The sequence below is a fragment of the Rattus norvegicus genome, chromosome 9 (assembly GCF_036323735.1).
Source record: "Rattus norvegicus strain BN/NHsdMcwi chromosome 9, GRCr8, whole genome shotgun sequence".
Lineage (NCBI taxonomy): Eukaryota > Metazoa > Chordata > Mammalia > Rodentia > Muridae > Rattus > Rattus norvegicus.
In genome coordinates, this window is record NC_086027.1 from 84,071,191 (window position 1) to 84,088,906 (window position 17,716).

General features: G+C 48.3%; 2 protein-coding genes across 9 annotated transcripts; both read right to left on the reverse strand.

Moving 5' to 3' along the window:
* Window positions 1-95: 95 nt before the first annotated feature.
* Slc23a3 (solute carrier family 23, member 3) lies at window positions 96-10,761 on the reverse strand. Of its 7 annotated transcripts, none has more exons than XM_006245260.4 (13): window positions 10,288-10,761; window positions 8,978-9,084; window positions 8,369-8,526; window positions 8,162-8,259; window positions 7,919-7,995; window positions 7,541-7,722; window positions 7,101-7,224; window positions 6,355-6,469; window positions 3,982-4,235; window positions 3,461-3,566; window positions 3,033-3,200; window positions 1,071-1,166; window positions 96-751 (listed from the first exon to the last, which is right to left on the reverse strand). In XM_006245260.4, the coding sequence occupies exons 3-13, from the start codon at window positions 8,401-8,403 to the stop codon at window positions 465-467; spliced, it is 1,542 nt and encodes a 513-aa protein (XP_006245322.1). In that variant the 5' UTR covers window positions 8,404-8,526; window positions 8,978-9,084; window positions 10,288-10,761; the 3' UTR covers window positions 96-464. The 7 variants fall into 7 exon arrangements, with proteins under 7 accessions (XP_006245322.1, XP_038939900.1, XP_038939902.1 ...); XM_039083972.2 differs by having other exon boundaries at window positions 8,645-9,084; XM_039083974.2 differs by lacking the exon at window positions 8,978-9,084 and having other exon boundaries at window positions 10,567-10,761.
* A 196-nt stretch (window positions 10,762-10,957) lies between these two features.
* On the reverse strand, window positions 10,958-17,698 carry Cnppd1 (cyclin Pas1/PHO80 domain containing 1). 2 transcript variants are annotated; one of them, XM_006245226.5, is made up of 9 exons: window positions 16,716-17,698; window positions 16,451-16,538; window positions 15,950-16,058; window positions 15,069-15,150; window positions 14,808-14,928; window positions 14,599-14,727; window positions 12,899-12,960; window positions 12,444-12,561; window positions 10,958-12,168 (listed from the first exon to the last, which is right to left on the reverse strand). In XM_006245226.5, exons 2-9 carry the CDS (start codon window positions 16,517-16,519, stop codon window positions 11,632-11,634), a joined length of 1,227 nt encoding a protein of 408 aa, XP_006245288.1. In that variant the 5' UTR covers window positions 16,520-16,538; window positions 16,716-17,698; the 3' UTR covers window positions 10,958-11,631.
* Window positions 17,699-17,716: the final 18 nt, after the last annotated feature.

Consider the following 17,716-nt stretch of genomic DNA (forward strand, 5'->3'; position numbering starts at 1 on the left):
GCCCGAAGCCTCATTTGTTAAGGCCACTCGCAACTCTGCGGGTTTCCTTTCATGTTGCCCTCAGTTGAAACGAAGTACTACTTCCTTCTTGCCTCTTCATCTGTATTTTCATCTTTATTATAGATTGTCCTCTGCTTTACATTTTAGTTATTTAAATCTTAAATGCAGGGAGAGAGCAGGGACCCTGTCATATTCATTTCCGTAGATGTAGGACCTTGCACATGGGAAGCACTCAGTAAATATTTGAATGCTAGAGTTCATTCAAGCAACCTTGGCAGTTTACAGGCAAAAATCTAATTTATTCACTTCTGACCTACTAAACCATACCCCTGCTCCTGAACACTCAAGTCTAATTATTAAGAGGAGGAAAGAAAGCCCATCCTACTAGCGGGCCTTGGGGGCAAGACTCCAGCAAGGTGGGAGTTACTGCTAAACTAAGACAAAAATGGTGGTTTTGGTAATTACTAGGACCTAAACCCTTCTCTGCCATCCGGAGAGCTTGACTCCCCTGAGTTAGGCAACAAGTCGGCTGTCTCTCCTGTTTTAGAGGATCCTCCTTCATCCCCAGAGTCTTCAGGCATTGGACAGAGACAACGGAGAGGCTGTGGGATACAGGAACACAGGTTTTTGATAGACAAAGGAAGCCCATACTCTTGAGCGGCTTTCTTCCTGGACTTCTGAAGCATTTGCGTTTCTTGGGCAGTGAAAGAAGTTGGCAGGGCCTGACCTAAGCCTCTCTCAATCCGTGTACCTGTAAAAGAGGGAGGGTCAGGCTGGAGCGATAGCTCAGCTCTTAATTGCTGGTACTGCTCTTACAGAGGACCCAAGTTCCAAGTTCCATCCCAGGTAGCTCACAACTGCCTGTACCTCCAGGTCTGGGAGGTTCTGGCATCACTGATCTCTGCATTATATGAATACAGATACCTACAGACACACATATGCATAATTTAAAACGAAAATAAATTAATTTTTAAATGAAAAATCAGTAAAAGGAGGGGCTGCCCAGGTCACTGTCCACCCAGGGAGTAATGACTACCCAGCCCCTCCCTTAGGATGTACTCTCAACTTACCAGATATAGTGTTTTCTAGGAGAAAGCCCAATAGACCAGCTAGGAAAATGGGTTCTGCCAGCAAAGAACGCAGAAACATATCCATGGGGCTCCAGCCTACAAAGGGTTGGGGCCAGGCAGGAAGGTAACTGATACTGTCCCAGGTAATGAGTCTTCCCTTTCAGACCTAAACTAAGTCTCGATCGAACCAGAGACACATCTCACTAAGCTGTCATTCCGTCCCATTTACCTTTGTCCCTCTACACACTCCATTTCCCACACTCAGGCTCTACCCATAGCATCCCTTCTCAGCACCCTGTTTTCTAAGCACCCACATTCCCTCCAGGTACCCTTTGTCCAAAGCTCCCTTTCTCTGGAAAGTGTGGCGTTACAAAGCCCTAGTCTCTCCCACTTTTGACCTTCTCTGCTCTACCCCGGGCCTCTCAACTTCAGTCCTACTAACACTTTGGACCAGATAAGTCTGGTATAAGGAGCTGTCCACGGTATCAAATAATGTTTAATAACCTCTGTAATCCCTGAATCCCGATAACAACCCTCTTTCTCCCCACTTATGACATCCAAAAAGACATCTCCAGACCTTGCTAAATGTTCCCCATGGGGCAAAACCAACCCCAGTTGAAAGCATTGCTCCAGATAAACCACGCTTTCAGCATCTGCTATTTCTACCCTGTAATCCAATCTTTTATCTTTGCATATGATGGAAGTGTGATCAAGAATGACCTTATTAACTGTGCATTTGGCTTACATCTATAATCCTGAGACTTGGGAGGAGGCAGGAGGATTGCCAAGAATTTAAAGCCAGCCTAGGTTCCAAAATGAGACGCTGTCTCACTCACAGAAATGTCCTTTTGCCAAATATATTTACGTTTTCCCATCCTCAAAGACCAGTCCAATTCTATTGGATCACCTCAGTAGCTCAGGCAGAAGCTACTCTTGTCATTGAGTTCCACAGGTTTTTGTTTTTGTCTCACTATGTAGCCCTAACTGGCTTGAAACTCACTGTGTAGGCATCTAGTCTCAGACTCACAGAGACCTCACCTGCTTCCTGGGTGCTAGGCTTAGATACTTCTTTTCTTTTTGGTTTTTGGGTTTTGGGGTTTTTTTTGTTTTGTTTTGTTTTGTTTTGTTTTTGAGACAGTTTCTCTATGTACCTCTCCTTATCCTGGAACTCACTCTATAGACCAGGCTGGCCTCAAACTCACAAAGATCCACCTGACTCTTCCTCTGGAGTTCTGGGATTAAAGGCATGCACCACCACTGCCCAGCCTAGAAGGTCTCTTTGTGTTCTGACCTAGTTAGATGTTTATTTTTTTTTAATGTGTTTGAGGGAAAGGGTTTTGTAATTAGTTAGCTTTAACTGTCAACTTGTCACCACCTAGAGTCATCTGAGAGGAGAGTCTCAATTGAAGAATTACCTACATCAGACTGGCTATTGAGTATGTCTGTGGGAGATTGTGGTAATTTACTTAGTAGGGTCTGGCCCACCATAGGCAGTACCATTCCTTTGGCAGGTGGTCTTTAACTGTATGAGAAAGTTGGCTGTGTGTAAGCCAGCCTGTGAGCCAGCGAGCAAGCAGCATCCTCCATGGTTCCTGATGTATTTCTTTGGCTGTGAAGCAAGTTCCTTGTTTGGAAGTAAAGCTGTATAGTCTTTATTTATAGGCCTGCCTCCAGGATTCTGCCTTGAGTTCCTGCTCTGGCTTGTCTCAGTGATGGAATGTGACCTGGAATTGTTGACTGAATAAAACTCTTCTCCCCTAAAATGCTTTTGATCTGAGTGATTTACCACAGCAACAGAAATAAAACCAGGGCATGCACTTAGCACCGTGCTCAATGGATATTTGTTAAATAACTGAATGAAGTACAAGCAAAAATCCTGTTGTGAGACCAAGAATCCAGAGAGCCTAAAGCCTCAACTCCACTAGTGAGGAACGAACTCCTTTTCTGCTCCACCCCACCTACCTGTGTTAAGGAGGATTGGAGCTTCCCGGAGCCACCTTGGCAAAAGCAAAGCCATGAAGATGGAGAAGCCCACAATGAAGACGTTTCGTCCAGAGTCAATGTCAGCCAGGTGGAAGCTGGAGAATCCAGCAGACAGAACTACAGCCTGGGTCACTCCCAGTACCCCACCTGTCCACAGAAAACAAGGATGTGGGGAGAGGACAAAGTTCAGGGTTTGTAGGACAGACTGGTGGTTGAAATGAGGAAATACTACCAACAGCCTTGTTTCTGATTCTGCAAGAGACTCGGTTCAGTTAAGAAAACAAGATCATATGTTTATATCTGTTCAGAGAAGCTATTTAGAAGAAACAGCATCAGCCTAGCCAACTGGTTGGGTCATACTGGGGGAAATAGTATTCCAGTACTTGTCTTTCCACCTATCTACTCACCAAGCACAGGCAGTGGGATGTTGGTAAATAACTGAGCCAGCCTTGGGGAGAGTCCAAGCCCCATGCAGAACAGTCCCACTAGGTGGGCCACTCTCCGAGAACCAGTCTATATGGAGGAAGAAGAGACACTAGGAAGCACAGCCACCTCCTTGCCTGGCCCACTCCTTCCTTTGCACCCCAGCTTAAACATGATCCTCTATGCATCCTTGACTCGGCCCATACACCACTGCTTTCATGGTCGTACTTACTCCCCGAAATCATGCTATATACTTCCTTTTTAAGGAAGTTCCCAGAAGACCAGGGCTTTCTCTAACCCATCCGTCACTCTACTGAGGTTTAGCAGAGCTCCTGATACACCTGACATAACAATTTCCTGTTTCTCCACAGTCAAAGCACTTAGCACTTCTAGGCACCTCCCTCAATGCAAGGCCTGTCTGAGAGCTAACCCAGCTGGCAGTCAACCAGTGTGAGTTCCGGCCCCTGTACCTTCAGCTCCCCAGTCCTGTCTCAGAACCACGTACCTGGAAAAGACTCACTGTGCCTACATTGGGGAAGCTGGATGCAGTGCCCAGGGGACTCCCCAGCAGCCCTGCCAGCACACTGCCCAGCCCCTCCAGGCTCAGCCCTCGACTACAGGCATGTGGTGGTGGAGGAGACAAATGCAGCAGCTGGCCACACAGGGCATAGCAACCCAAGGAGCTGGTGGAGGCTGCCAAAGCCATGGAGATCCCTGCAGCCAGGGCCTTGGGTGTCAGCAAGGGCCATTCCCACTCACCTAAGGAAGAAAAAGGAGTCACCTGGGGACCAGACTCAAGCCTGGAGCATCCTTCTGCCTCTAAACGCCTGTGCCATAAGAATCCCAGATGTTCTAGATTTTCAAGAACTGTGGAGGCAAAACCACAGCACTCTAGGAGAGAGACTCTTCTCTTCACTACAATCTACAATACAAAGTCATCTTTGGTCTGAAGTTCTGTTCCTAGTCCATCTCACTTCAAACACATTAGCCTTGCTTTAGAAGCTGGATTTGCTGTGTTCCTGATAACCACAGGGCCCTTGCATCTACTGTTTACCTAGTTCACTCTGGTCTCCTGCCTCCTATCCAACTAGCTGCAACCTCTCCTTCTCTTAAGATCTTGTCTCATTTCTTCAAGAGTATTTCTCCTAGTCAGGTGTGGTGATGCACCCCTATAATTATAGCACGTGCTAGGTGCAGACAGGAGGATCTGGAGTTTAAGGCCATTCTTGACTACATTGCAAGTTCAAGACTAACCAAAGCTATGCGAGCTCCTGTCTCTAAAGGGGGGGTAGGAGCGGGGACATAAGAGCTGGGAGAAGTCTTGTGGGTGTAACATGACCACTGCACTCATGTACTCTCAGCAGCCATGGCTAAGTGCACAAGAAAGACCCAAACATGGTCAAGCCAGTCGCCACTCCAGCACGAAAGCATGAATAGAGTAAAGGTTCACGAGGTTTCATCGCTAGCTGAGGAGCTTTGTTAGGTTATGGCTGCTGGAGAAAGGACAGTCATTTTCCTTCAGAGGAGGTGCTTCATGTGTTCTAGTAGATGGCCCCACCGCCATGCACATATGGGCAGCACTAATCGGACTCAGTGAATAAATTTTTTTTAAGGCCCATGAAAAGGGGATGGGGATTTGCTGGCAGGGAGTGGGAGGGAGAGCTGGATATGATCAAGATGCATTTGTATGTGTGTATGGAACATATCAATAAACAATCAAAATAGGTTAAGAGCGCTGGCTGTTCTTCCAGAGGCCCTGAGTTCAATCCCCAGCACCCACACAATGCTCTCTTCTGCCGTGCAGGTGTATGTGTAGCAGGGCACTCACACGTAAAACAAACATTATTAAAAAAAAAGTCATGTTAAAAAATCATCAAAATATACTTAAAAAGAACGCTTCTAAAAAAGATGGTCTAAATTTAAAAACAACAACAACAACAACAAAAAATGTTCTCAACCCTTCTAATGGTATCAGAACCCCCATCGGATCTCACCACAAAGCCTAGCTGCACCCAGGTACACTTACCACAATGACAATTTCACCTTTACGTAGGTGCTTATATGACTCCTACACCAGTGGACCATCAGCTCCATAAAGCAGGTATTATTACACCTGCATTCCTCACTATGCCTACCATATGTTTAGGGCCTAATCAGAACTCGACGGGCCATTATAAGCTGTTAACTGGAGGGCTGGGGTAGAGAGTTCCATGTAAGGCACTCGGCTGAGTACACACAAGGTTCTGAGTTGATTGACCCCCCTGCCACCATGACTTATAAACATGAATGACAAAATTTCACACACACCGAGTCTAAGGTAACTACAGTTTACCAACAGAAATGTCCGCAGATGCTGGTAATGTCAACTTGTTAATTGATCAGGAGTGTCAGGAGTAAACAGTGGGGTGGAGAGAAATACACAGGTTAGCCTCACAACACTGACCCAAGCAACACACCTGCAGTGTGTGTGTGGGCGGGGATCCCAAAAGTTGGCAATTTCTCCACCTGTATTTTAGGAAACTATGAGATTTAACTCAGAAGTGAGAAGAGAAGTGAGTTCCATTAATTCTTTCATGGGAGTTTTTTGGGTTTTGTTGTTGTTGATATTGTTTTGTGTTTTTGTTGTTTTTAAATTTATTTATATTTATTTATTTATTTATTTATTTATTTATTTATTTATTTTGAGGCAGGGTCTCATGTAGCCCAGGCTGGCCTCAAACTTGATATGTAACTGAGGACAACTTTGAATTTCGAGTCCTCCTGCCTCTACTTCCCAAGTACCAGGATTATGGATGTGTGCCAACTCATCTGGCTGAAGTCTATTAAATCTTGATTTGATTATTTGAGCAGGAGAAGGGGAGCATGGGAGAAAGCCTACCTGGGTGAGGCAGCCAAAACCACGGTGCATCGGAGGGCTCAGACAGCTGCAAGGGGATAACACTCAGACCCAGACAGGCAGAGATGAGCCACACACAGGCCACAGGGGCAAGCACCTGGAGAACAGTACTGACATGACAAAGAGCCCCTCCTCCCCATGACCTTCTGAGGCAGCCTGGGCAAGTGAGGTCCACAGAAACTCAGAAACAAGACCTCAGGAACAGTCCACATCAGTCCATTTTTCTTGGTTTCACCTATTTTGTTTTATCTCATTTTTGAGGCATGTCTCTCTAAGTATCCTTGGCTGTCCTAGAACTCACTCTATAAACCAGGCTGGCCTCGAATTCACAGAGATCCACCTGCCTCTGCCTCCCAAGTGTTAGGATTAAAGCTGTGCACCACCACACTCAGCTCAACAATTTTATTTTTATGGATGGGAGGGTGGAGACAGTGCTTGAAGGGCAGAAGAGAGACTTGGGTTCTGAAGCAGGAGTTATAGGCAGTTACAAGCTGCCCACATGCATACCAAATGGGTCCTTGGGTCTTCTGGAAGAGCATCAGTATCTTAACGGTTTTGTTTGTTTGTTTGTGCATCCCACCATGGGCTGAAACTTTCTAAGTAGCAGAACTTGAACTCCTGAATTTTCCTGCCTCCAGCTTACCAGTGTATGACCACAGCTGTGTAAGTTACCTAGCTATGCCCCTCAGTCAGCTCTTCTAACGTCATCTGCCCAGAGCCCCACCTACCGAAAGGAGTCGGAAGATAGGAATATAAATGTGAGTTGAAGAGGTTGAAGCTGGCCTCCAGGAGCAAAGGGGTACCTGGCAGGACCCCAAGTGCTGGGAGCATACCACCATGAGCAGGATGAGCCTAGGGAAGAGAAGAAGCTTTGTGGGTCAGAAGCAAGCATCAGAATCCTGAATGATGACAATGTGAGTGTGCAGAATATCATAAATGGAGGTCCCAAGGCAGAAACTCCTCATGGAAGGGGTAAGGAGGAACCCTGAGGTACCATAGCATGTGACTATGAATATCAGGGAGACTAAATAAATTAAGGGAAAGCCTTGGATTCCAAATCCAAAAATTGTTATCCCTGCCCAGGCGGTTATGGGACCTGAGCAGCTCTGCCCTCCCATGGTCTACACACCTACTGGGCTACCACCCACACCTCTCAGGACTCACGTACAGCAAGGCCAGGCCCCAGTGAGCAGAACAGAACTGGGCCACTTCCTTGTGGGCAGAGAGCCCTGCCACAACCAGGCTGGGAGCCAGCACCAGTGGCCCACAGTAGGGAAACACACGACCAGGCACCCCTAGAAGTCCCATAGTGCCCTGCAGCAGCCCGGACATCACCACTGCCCCCGACACCTAAGGGAATAGAGAGGAGGACAGATAGAAGAATTTCTACTCAACCAAGTTGACCTCAACATGGAACTTTTAACTATCTCCAAGGATAAGCCCCTGCCTGACTCCTCCCCATAACATCAGTGTCTAATGATGGGAACAAGAGCCTCTCCAGGCTGGGACCGTCCAGTCCTTCTGCTGTCTTCTTCCAGGCACTCACCTCTCGGAGAGATGTGTTCCAGAGCTCCGGGCCATGGCAACTTCTTGTCAAACTACACAGGCGTAGGGAGAGGGAGGCTGGAAGTTGGGGTGCAGAAAGAAGATATAGATGGAACAGAGACTCCATGCTCTCCTATCCTAGCTGATGCCTGGCGTAACCTCAAGACCTCTACAATGCCTAGTATTGCCCAACCTCCAGCCAACTTGTACCTCCACCACTAGCCCACCTTTACTCTGCACTCACCATTTCCAGGTGTCTTGGTCATCAGAGGTAGCTTCTGGTTTGTCAGCACCAGTGCAGGGATAAGAAACTCTAGGGACGGAGCCTGGATTAGAGGCAGCCTGTAAGGGACGGCAGCTTCAGCAGGTTTGGAAACAGGTGGCAGTCAACAGGATTCCCCTAAGTGGCTTTCTGAGAGACTACTCCCTCTCTCAAAGGAGTTCCCCTCACCTGCTGCCCATCCAAGTCTGCAGGACCGTAGACATGCCACATGAGAAGAAACTGGAAGCCAGGAGCTGAGCAGGTGGGTATGAGAGCCCTCCTGGGGGGAGACTGTGAAGCAGCAGCAGGTGGGAGGCCCAGAGCAGAGATGTCAAGACCAGGAAATGCTGGGGATAGAGGAATGGAGAGGGAGGAGCTTTCAAAATACCCATCTGTAGGTTTCTCATGACTCGCTGACTCCCTCCATTTCAGATAGTGCCAACCCCTACTGCCTCCACCTCCTACCTGTAGAGCCAGAAGACAGCTGAGCCCCCAGGTGGAAGGCCCACACCAAGAGGCCCAAGAGCGGGAGGAGGGATCCTGGAGAGGGGGTAGCAGTGGTGGACGGGGAGCAGGGGTATCCTGGGAGCCCACAGATAGAAGTGGAATGGGATGGGGAGGTGATCTGCTCATGCTGCCCTGACTTGATTGCGTCTTGGCTGCCTTGGGCTAGTTGAGTAGAGTAAAAAGAGGGTGGAGTTGGGTGGAGTAAGCTAGCTGTGGTGGGGAGGGAGTGGGGGGCGTCAATGAAGCGGAGAAAAGGGATAAGGGTTTGGGAACAGGACGTGGCTCTTTCACCTTTGCCCAGCTCTTGTGCAAATTCCATCAGCCATTAACCTAGCAGCTGAGTACTGGACCCCTCCCTCAAGAATGTTCATCCATAGCCTCTGCTTCTAGACCAGCTTCTGGAAATGAGGGTTAGGGGACATCTATCAAAACAGCCTTGTGGAAATTGTGCAAACCACCTCTTCTCATCAACATTCAGCATCCCCTTGGTTAGGTACACATTCCTCAGGCAAACAGGACATGCCCCAGGTCAGTTCAAAACAAAACCAGTGCATTGATGCCCTCATCCCATAAGACAGCCCACTGTATATAACACTCAGAGTACTTAACAGCAACGTGTATTACAAAGTGTGACTGCTCCGGCACAAATAAACCAGAGGACAATGCCACAATCTGCTGCCCACACCCATAAATAGGATCACTGTGCATGTGACAGCTACATTGCCAGCCGATAATGACACTTCACTGGTAACTCAGATGGCATAGGCATTGGTGACCCGGTTTTCTCTGATAGTGAGCAAACGTTTGGTAAAACATTGAACAGAGTACACACTTACTATAATTCCCTTCAGATTGAGGTTAATTTTAGTTTTGAGATTATCATTACATTATTTCTCCCTTTTCTCATGTCCCTCCATCTCATTTTTCAAAGTCATTGCCTTTTCCACTGTTATTACATGAATATGTGTATGTACATGTTCCCAAGTGTAACCTGTCAGTTGTATAGTTATTCGTATGTATGTTTTCAGAGCTGACCGTCTAGTATGGGATGTCCAATTGATGAGCTGCCCCTGGAGAAGACTGCTCCTCCCACTCACTGTAGTCCTTAGGCACCTTTCATTGTGTAGGGTTGAGGCCTCAGATTTCTTTTTTTTTAAATGCACAAAAATGTTTACACTTAAAATATACCATTAGGATTGAGTAGGATGGTGGCTCATGCCTGTATCCTGTCACTCTGAAGGCAGATGTTAAGTGGATAGCAAGTTGCAAGTTCCAGATTAACCTGAACTAGTGAGTTCATTCCTAGGCTCAGATAAAACAGGATTTTCATATTCGTGATGATAATGACTTGGGAATTGCTCATCATAAAGGAGGTTTTAAGCCCTTTAGGATATTTAGCCTACTCAGGCTGAAAAAAATGCCAGTAGAATCCTCAAAGATAGCAAAAGATTATTTTTTTCTTTTTTTTTTTAAGTTGGGTATTTATTAATTTGAAATGTTATTCCCTTTCCCAGTTTCCTGTCCATAAACCCCCTAACCCCTCCCGCCTCCCCTTCTATAAGGGTGTTCCCCTTCCCATCCACCTCCCTTACCCCCCTTACCTCTCCCCACAATCCCGGACACTGGGGGTCCAACCTTGGCAGGACCAAGGGCTTCTCCTTTCATTGGTGCCCAGCAAGGCCATCCTTTGCATAACAAAATATTATACGATGACCCCTTGGAGGCAGCAGCTCCCACCAGCCCACAGACCTTTATTCCCAGTCCTCACACTCCCTGAGTGATCTTTAGCAATAGGCTAGAGGTCCAAATACACCAAAGATCCGTTCTTCCAGTGATGACCCAGCTCTTGTTCTTCAAAACCAGCTACTTCCATAAGTCACCTTGTGAGGAGATCAGCAGAGCGAGCTTATATTCTGGGACCTCAACTGGATGTGTGCTTTGAACCATCAGGATCCACAAGGCTGGTACCCACCCAGGATATGCAACAACAGATAAGCTTTCCCAGGCCTGGAACTGTCACCACTTGTACCCCATGGCAGGCCACACCCAGCAACTTCAGCACACATACACACACACACACACACACACACCCGAAGAAGTAGCAGCAGGGATGCAGGAAAGCTTGAAACGGGAACCAGTAACTATTAGGAAGTTCTAAAACAGCTCAGAGAAAATGCCTACATGCTGATTACAGGATTGGGCATCTGACTTGGAGACAGATGAGGGCTGGAAGATCATCAAAGAATGCTGCAGAAGGAAAAGACCAGGCCATGCAACAGAAACTGTTTATTGAAACCTCAGTTCTATAAAAGCATGAAAAACCCAGATACAAAGCAGTGGCGCCCAGAGAGGCCTGTGAAGAGAACACCCAAAAAGGCAGAGTGGGAAGCCTTGGAGCAGGATGCTATGGTTGGAAGACAAAGGGACAAGGTTAAAGGACCCAGCAATTCTTGGCTATGACAAATTCGTCCAAGGGACAGGTGTGGCAAGTTTCCCGCCTTGGGGAGCCTTCTGTCCCTCAGCATCTCTCGTCTTGGTTTTCCTGACTCACACATCAGAGATTCACATCGATGCTTTCCCACTCTCCTTACTCACTTCCCACAACTCCCATTTACCTTCCCATCTCTGGAAACTTCAAAGCAGAAATCTACCCTCCTGGGCTTGTGAAGGCAAAGAGATAGGTGATTCTCTGTCATTTGTGGCATGCCTCTGGTCACTGAGCTGACACTGTCCCAGGCACCACTGGTGTCCTAGCCTATTAGCCAGCCTCTGAGGTCTAGGAGAGTGAGTGACCTTGTGCTGCCCCCATAATCCCTTATGTTCCTACCCAGCAGGACAGGGGACTAGCCAAGGGCCCAGAGAGGTAGCAAAAATCTAAATCAAGTTTTCCTCTTCCAGGTTCTCAAGGACTCCCAAACCCTCTAATGCACTCCTCCGAGCCCTACCTAACCTGGGAAAATAACAGACGTGAGGCGAGCCAGCTTCATGACACTAAAAAGAGAACACTGCTGGGGCTGGAGGAATGGAGGGGCCACTGGGCTCCAGAGCCAGGGTGGGGCCAGGCCATGGGTATGGTAAAAGGGGTGGATAGGACCAATAGACACCGTACGGTTAGGCTGGTGACAGGCACGGCAATTTGGGGGGTTTCTCTGGAACTTCTGGCAAAAGGGGCATTTGTGGAAAGGAGTAGGTGGGGCAGGAGGGTCTGGAGGAGGCATCAGAGGGGGTGTCAATGGGTCCAGAAGACTGCCCCAGAGCGATGGCAACTCTACACTGTCTTCCAGGCAGCTGGAGACATTAGTCAGGCACTGTGGCACAGGGGCAGGTATGCAGGGCTGCAAGAGGTTCTTGGGGACCAGTGTGAGTTCAGGAGGACTTGGTGAGGGGCTGGAGGACAGCCCCAAGGACTGGTGTATTACAGCCATGGATGCCACAGCCAGGGCCACGCTGCTCACATATGCCACGGCTAACAGGCAGGACAGCTGCAGGAGAGAAGATAAAAACAAAAAATAAAACATCAGGCTGTTGACTATCTGTAGCTATTCCCTACTCCTAGTCTCTCAAGTAGAAGTTCTATGTAGCTCCCTTTGCCTCCGCCCTCCCATCTATTCTCAACTTCTTCTGAGCCTTTCAGAATTTGTTTTTCAACACAGAGAGAGAGAGAGAGAGAGAGAGAGAGAGAGAAAGAGAGAGAGAGGCACTCACATGTGCTTATCCAAACCTACTCAAGCCCCTCTTCTTCATAACCCCTTCTCACCTTTACCAGCCGCTGGCAGAGGGAGCCCAGAGACAGCTGCCACATTGGCTGCTCCAGCAGCACACACAGGTCTGTGTAGGTGTACCAGCCCCGCCGCCGTCCTTGCTGCTCAGCCACACTAATAGGAAGAAATGATGGGTTGGGGACTCTCTGCAGCTAGCCCAGGGGAACTTTTAACCTTTCAGGACCCATCAGAAACACTAAGGAGCTGGCTAAATGCACAGATCTTTAGGCTTCTCACTGACCCAGAAGGTGAGACCAAGACCTAAATTAAATAAGTTGCTCACACCACCAAAGGAGGGCAGAAGAGTTAGGCAATGACCACTTTGAGCAATTCTTTCTCTTCTCTTCTTATCTCTAGCCCCTATGGTACACAGATCTTATCTCTAGCCCCTATGGCTTTTGCCTAGGCCTCTGAATGTCTCAAACCCCTCTTACTAATTCCCAGAACTCACCAACTCTCCAGCCAACTCAGCACCTCAAAGATCTCCCGAGGATCAGTGTAGAGACGCCAGTCCTGTGTGCAAGAAAAAAGACAGGCATGGTAATTCATTTTTATGATACCAGTACTTGGAAGGTTGAAGCAACTGTACCGCAAGTTACAGGCCAGCTTGGGCTACAAAGTGAGTTCTAGGCCAGCCTGAACTATAGGATAAGGCGACTTCAACAAACCTAAATAAATAAGAACAGGAAAGAGCTACAGTAATGTTAGCCACAAGCCACCTGACCTGATCAGACAGCTACACCACCAGTCAATAAGATGTGCTAGCTACTCTCCAAAGAGTTTTCGCAAATTGTATTGTGCTATCACCACCAACCTGACCACGAGTTATTCCCTCTATAAAGTGCAAGTGGAGAAAATAAACCTAAGAAGGTCAGTGTCCATATGGAGCTCAAAACCTAAGGCAGAAAAGGCTCGAGGACAAATATTCAGAGGCTAATACTACAGGTTCTGCCTCAAAGTGTGTCCTTGGAGGAGGAGGAAAAAACCCTCTACTTTGAGACTCATTGCTTCAGGAACCTCTAGACTAGTCCTGAAAGGACAGGAAAGGGAGAGTCTACCAAAAACACAAGGACAGACATGCAAAGCTAGGTGCAGCATGTACATCTATAATCGGCAGGGAGACAAAAGCAGGAGAAGGAACAGGAGGTTCATCATGAGGTCAAGACCAGCCTTGTCTACACAATGAGTTCTAGGTCAGCCTGATTTAAAATGTATTAAGAGAGAGGGTCTGGGGACTGGAGAGATAGCTCAGTGATTAAGAGCACCGACTGCTCTTCCAGAGGTCCTGAGTTCAATTCCCAGCAACCACATGGTGGCTCACAACCATCTGTAATGAGACCTGATGCCCTCTTCTGGTCTGTCTGAAGAGACAATTTCAGTGTACTCATATACAGAAAACAAACACATCTTTGAAAAAAAAAAAAAAGGGAGAGAGAGAGAGACAGGGTCTGACGATGTAGCCCTAACTGTCCTGAAATGGACCAGGCTGGCTTCAAACACACAGAGGTCTGCCTGGGATTAAAGACATGCAACCAGGGGGTGGGGAGAATGAATGGAGATCAGTCGCTATCTCCGTTAGTAAATACCTTGTATATAAGCATGAGAAACCGAGATCCCCAGAACCCATGTAAAAGAAGTGGGCATGGTAGCATGCACTTACAGTCTCAACACTAAGGAGACAAAGACAAGCAGATCCCCTAGACTCACTGGTCTGCCAGCCAGCCTAACCTACTCTGAGTATCAGGCTAAATAAAGAGACCCTACTTCAAAAAGCAAGGCAGACAAGTCCTCAGGAAAACACCCAAGTTTATCTTGTCTACACACACTCACTCACACACACACACACACACACACACACACACACAGAGAGAGAGAGAGAGAGAGAGAGAGAGAGAGAGAGAGAGAGATTGAGAGAGAGAACAGAAAGCTGAGAGAGAACAAAGAATGAAGGAAAATAAAGGCAGATGAGAAGCTAAGTGGCGGTAGTACACACCTCTAATCCCAGCACTCGGGAGGATCTCTGAATTTAAGGTCAGCCTAGTCCACAGAGAGAGTTTTAGGACAGTCAGGGCTACACAGAGAAACCCTGTCTCAAAAACAAAGCAAAACAAACAAAACCAACCAAAGACAGATGAGAAAATAATCACTCACCATGGCACTCAGAAAGCTCCTTTCCAAGGCATTGAGAGTAGGCACAGCAACTCCCCCAGCAGCTCCCCATTCATCATTGAAGACCTCCTCTTCCTCCCCTTCATCATAAAGGTATTTACTGGCCACCATCTACAGAGAAGCCGGGAATGGCATCAGTGGAGTTCATACCTGGTGCTTGGCTCACCAGGAAGATAAAAGGAGTATCTTACCATGGAGATCAGAAACAAATCAGAAGACGACACGTGCTGCAGGTAATCTGGGTTTCGGTGCCGGAGTCGCTCAATGTACACCAGAGCTAACATCATAGCACAAGGGGAGATGCATGCCTCCCTGGGAGGTAGAAAGGATCAGTAATTAAACCCAAGGGCCCTTCAGCTCCTCCAACTCTCAAGATGCTCATTACCCTTTCTCTTTAGAGACAATAACATCCCACGCCCAATCTCATTATATCCCCTCGAACCCAGGCTCACCGGGACACGTGGGCTACATATTTTTTCTGGAGTCGGCGAATAGGACTGGGTGCTGCCTTCTGAAGAAGTTCCACAGTAATGTCTGCAAGGGGATAGGGGAGCAGAATAAGCAGCTCCAGCATACACAGCAGTTCCCACTACTGTCAGGGAAGGCCTAGGGGACACGATTGTCACTAAAACTAGAAACCAAATTCTCCTAAGATGGGAGAGGGAACTGATGAAGCAGGCCTGCAATCTCAAACCTCAAGCCATGAAGGCAGAGGGATTACCACAAGGTAGAGGCCACCCAGATCTATACAGTGAGTTCCAGGCTACTCAGATCTATGCAGTAAGACACTGTGTCAACCCTTCAGCCCTTGATTTTCCCACCATACCCCACCCCCAAATTCTAAGTGGATAAAAGCCCATTCCAAGGGTGACTCTCAGCTTTTTTCAGCAGAAAGTCTTGCTTTTCTACTGTTACTCATGTTTATCCTCCCCTAATGTTTGAGAACTGTGCCTTGTTTATGTGAGAAATGTGTAACATGTATTCTTAGGAAACTTAAATCTCTGACCTATAAATCAAAAGGGGAAGTAGAACTTGGGATAGAGCTCTGTGGTAGAATGCTCACCGAGTACACACAAAGCCATAAAAATAAGTGACTGCAATTTATGAGCTGTTTTTACTCATGTGGGCTAAAAGAATTTGAAACATGGCCTGCATTGTCAAACCAAGTACCAACCAAGCTAGTAATAATGAGACACAGTGCAGCTCAGAAGGGCAAACCTCCAGGCATTTGGGTGACTATGACAACCCAGTCCTCCAAGTTTCCACTTGCTCAGTCACACACACACACACACACACACACACACACACACACACACACACCCCACAGCCTAACCTGCCACAGGGCTGGAGAGCTCCTCCAGGCTGCAGTCTGTCTCCAAGTCCCAGCCATAATAGAGTCTCCTTCGGATTCGAGCGCTCAGCTTTTGGTGTCCTGGAAGAAACTGAAACAGGGCCAGGAGTAGTGGAGAGTGAACAGGGAAGGGTTTGGTGGAAATCCAGGGTATGCCACTGGGCCTATACTCTACCCAGCCCCGAGTTCCCAGGATCATTTGCTAATGGCAGCCTAGTTTTGTCCACAGGGAAAGACAATTTCACCCTGCCCCTGCCATCACTGAGGGCTCCCAGTAGAAGACTAGACAATTAGAAATCAGATGGACCCCAGTCTAATCACTAGCCGTTCCCCTCTTATAACCTGAGGCTTTGCCTTCAGGCCCAGGTGGCATGGGTTTCCAAGTCGGCATGCTCTAAACAGTCGCCCAAAACAGAGCATAGCAAGTAAACACCCAGGAGTTCCGACTCCCAAAGGCAGAGAACAGGCGGACTGCGCTCTCACCGTGAAGTCCTGGAAACCAGAGAGGGAGAAGGTGCCTTCTTCGTCCAGTAGGAGCCCAGCCAGGTCCATCGCCCCGTCAGCTGCCACCCTGAGAAGGTGGAAGGGAAGGGAAGGAATCGTAAGTGACCTGTAGAGCCGTCCTCACCCGTAGGCCCACCTCTCCCGAAAGGGCCGCCGCCCTTCTCGCAGGCAGCCGTGGGACGCCTCTTCCTGTTCCGCGTGCGACTAGGCCTCCCCAGTGCCCGATGACACGCGCGGCGCTCACCAGGCAAACTGGGAGGTATGAGGCTCAGAAGTGTTCTCAGTCCCTGCCGTGTCCGCCTGGCGTTTATAAGCTGCGGGAGTGTTGCCGACGAATCCGCACGCCCAGCAGGAAGCGCCTCCTGCCCTGCCCAACCTCCCGCCGAGCACTGGGGATGAATTGGGATACCATTCCCAGGGGACCGCGACACACCGAGGGTGAACGCGCCGACCAGACTTTGGGGTCGTGGTACAGATATTAACTAGCTTAACACAGAGGCAACACGAGATTGCTTCCCAGGTTTTAGGGAAGGCGCACTCAATCAGCAATGCACAGGAAAGATAAACAAGAAACTTACCCGTGGGAGAACTGTGAACAAGGTGGAAGGGAATCTGTTGAACCTTTACGCCCCTTAGAAGTTTGAAAGTGTAAAACTCGAATACATACTGTATTTTGTAGGGTTACTCCAGCAATTAAATGATCTCAAAAGATATGAAGCCTCAATGTACGATGTTAAACAAGTCTCCCCAAAGTAAACAGCGCCTGGAATGTTTTATTTTCAAACACGCCTTCCACCCAATTTGCCGCTGAAAGATTTGGGGAAGAAAGAGGGCCGACGCTCGAAGAAGGAAGAAGCAACTTTTCGAAGTTGGTGAAGCTGCTTTGAAGTCATTAATGTCACGCGCTGGTGTTTGTTTATCCGCGGAGGGGAGGGGAATGGAGGCGAAAAGGGTTGAGTAATGGGGATGGCACCGCCCTTCCCGATCTCAAGCAGATCCTAGCCAAGATCCTGGGGACCTGGAAGCCCACTTCCTTCGGTCGGAGCCTCACGGGAGATCTCCAGTGGCTCTGTAAACACCGGGAAAAGACCTCAGGCTGAGAAGCCTCGACGCCCGCCCCGGGTCACCACTCCAGCACCCTGGAAGCACAACTTCGTGGGTGCAGGATCACGGCAGCTGCCACCGCGCATGCGTGGGCCTCCCATCCGGGCTGTTAGGGCACGTCACATGACAGCGCGCTCGGTC

Coding starts and splice junctions, on each gene's coding strand:
- Slc23a3 (XM_039083972.2), bottom strand. CDS start 8,812: ATGAGCAGATCACCTCCCCATCCCATTCCACTTCTATCTGTGGGCTCC. Junction 8,527..8,644: donor GCTGTCTTCTGGCTCTACAG/GTAGGAGGTGGA, acceptor CTCTATCCCCAG/CATTTCCTGGTCTTGACATC. Junction 752..1,070: donor CCTAGAAAACACTATATCTG/GTAAGTTGAGAG, acceptor CCTCTTTTACAG/GTACACGGATTGAGAGAGGC.
- Cnppd1 (XM_006245226.5), bottom strand. CDS start 16,519: ATGGACCTGGCTGGGCTCCTACTGGACGAAGAAGGCACCTTCTCCCTC. Junction 15,151..15,949: donor GCTCTCCAGCCCTGTGGCAG/GTTAGGCTGTGG, acceptor ATCCCCTTGCAG/ACATTACTGTGGAACTTCTT. Junction 12,562..12,898: donor CTGAGTTGGCTGGAGAGTTG/GTGAGTTCTGGG, acceptor TCTTCCTATTAG/TGTGGCTGAGCAGCAAGGAC.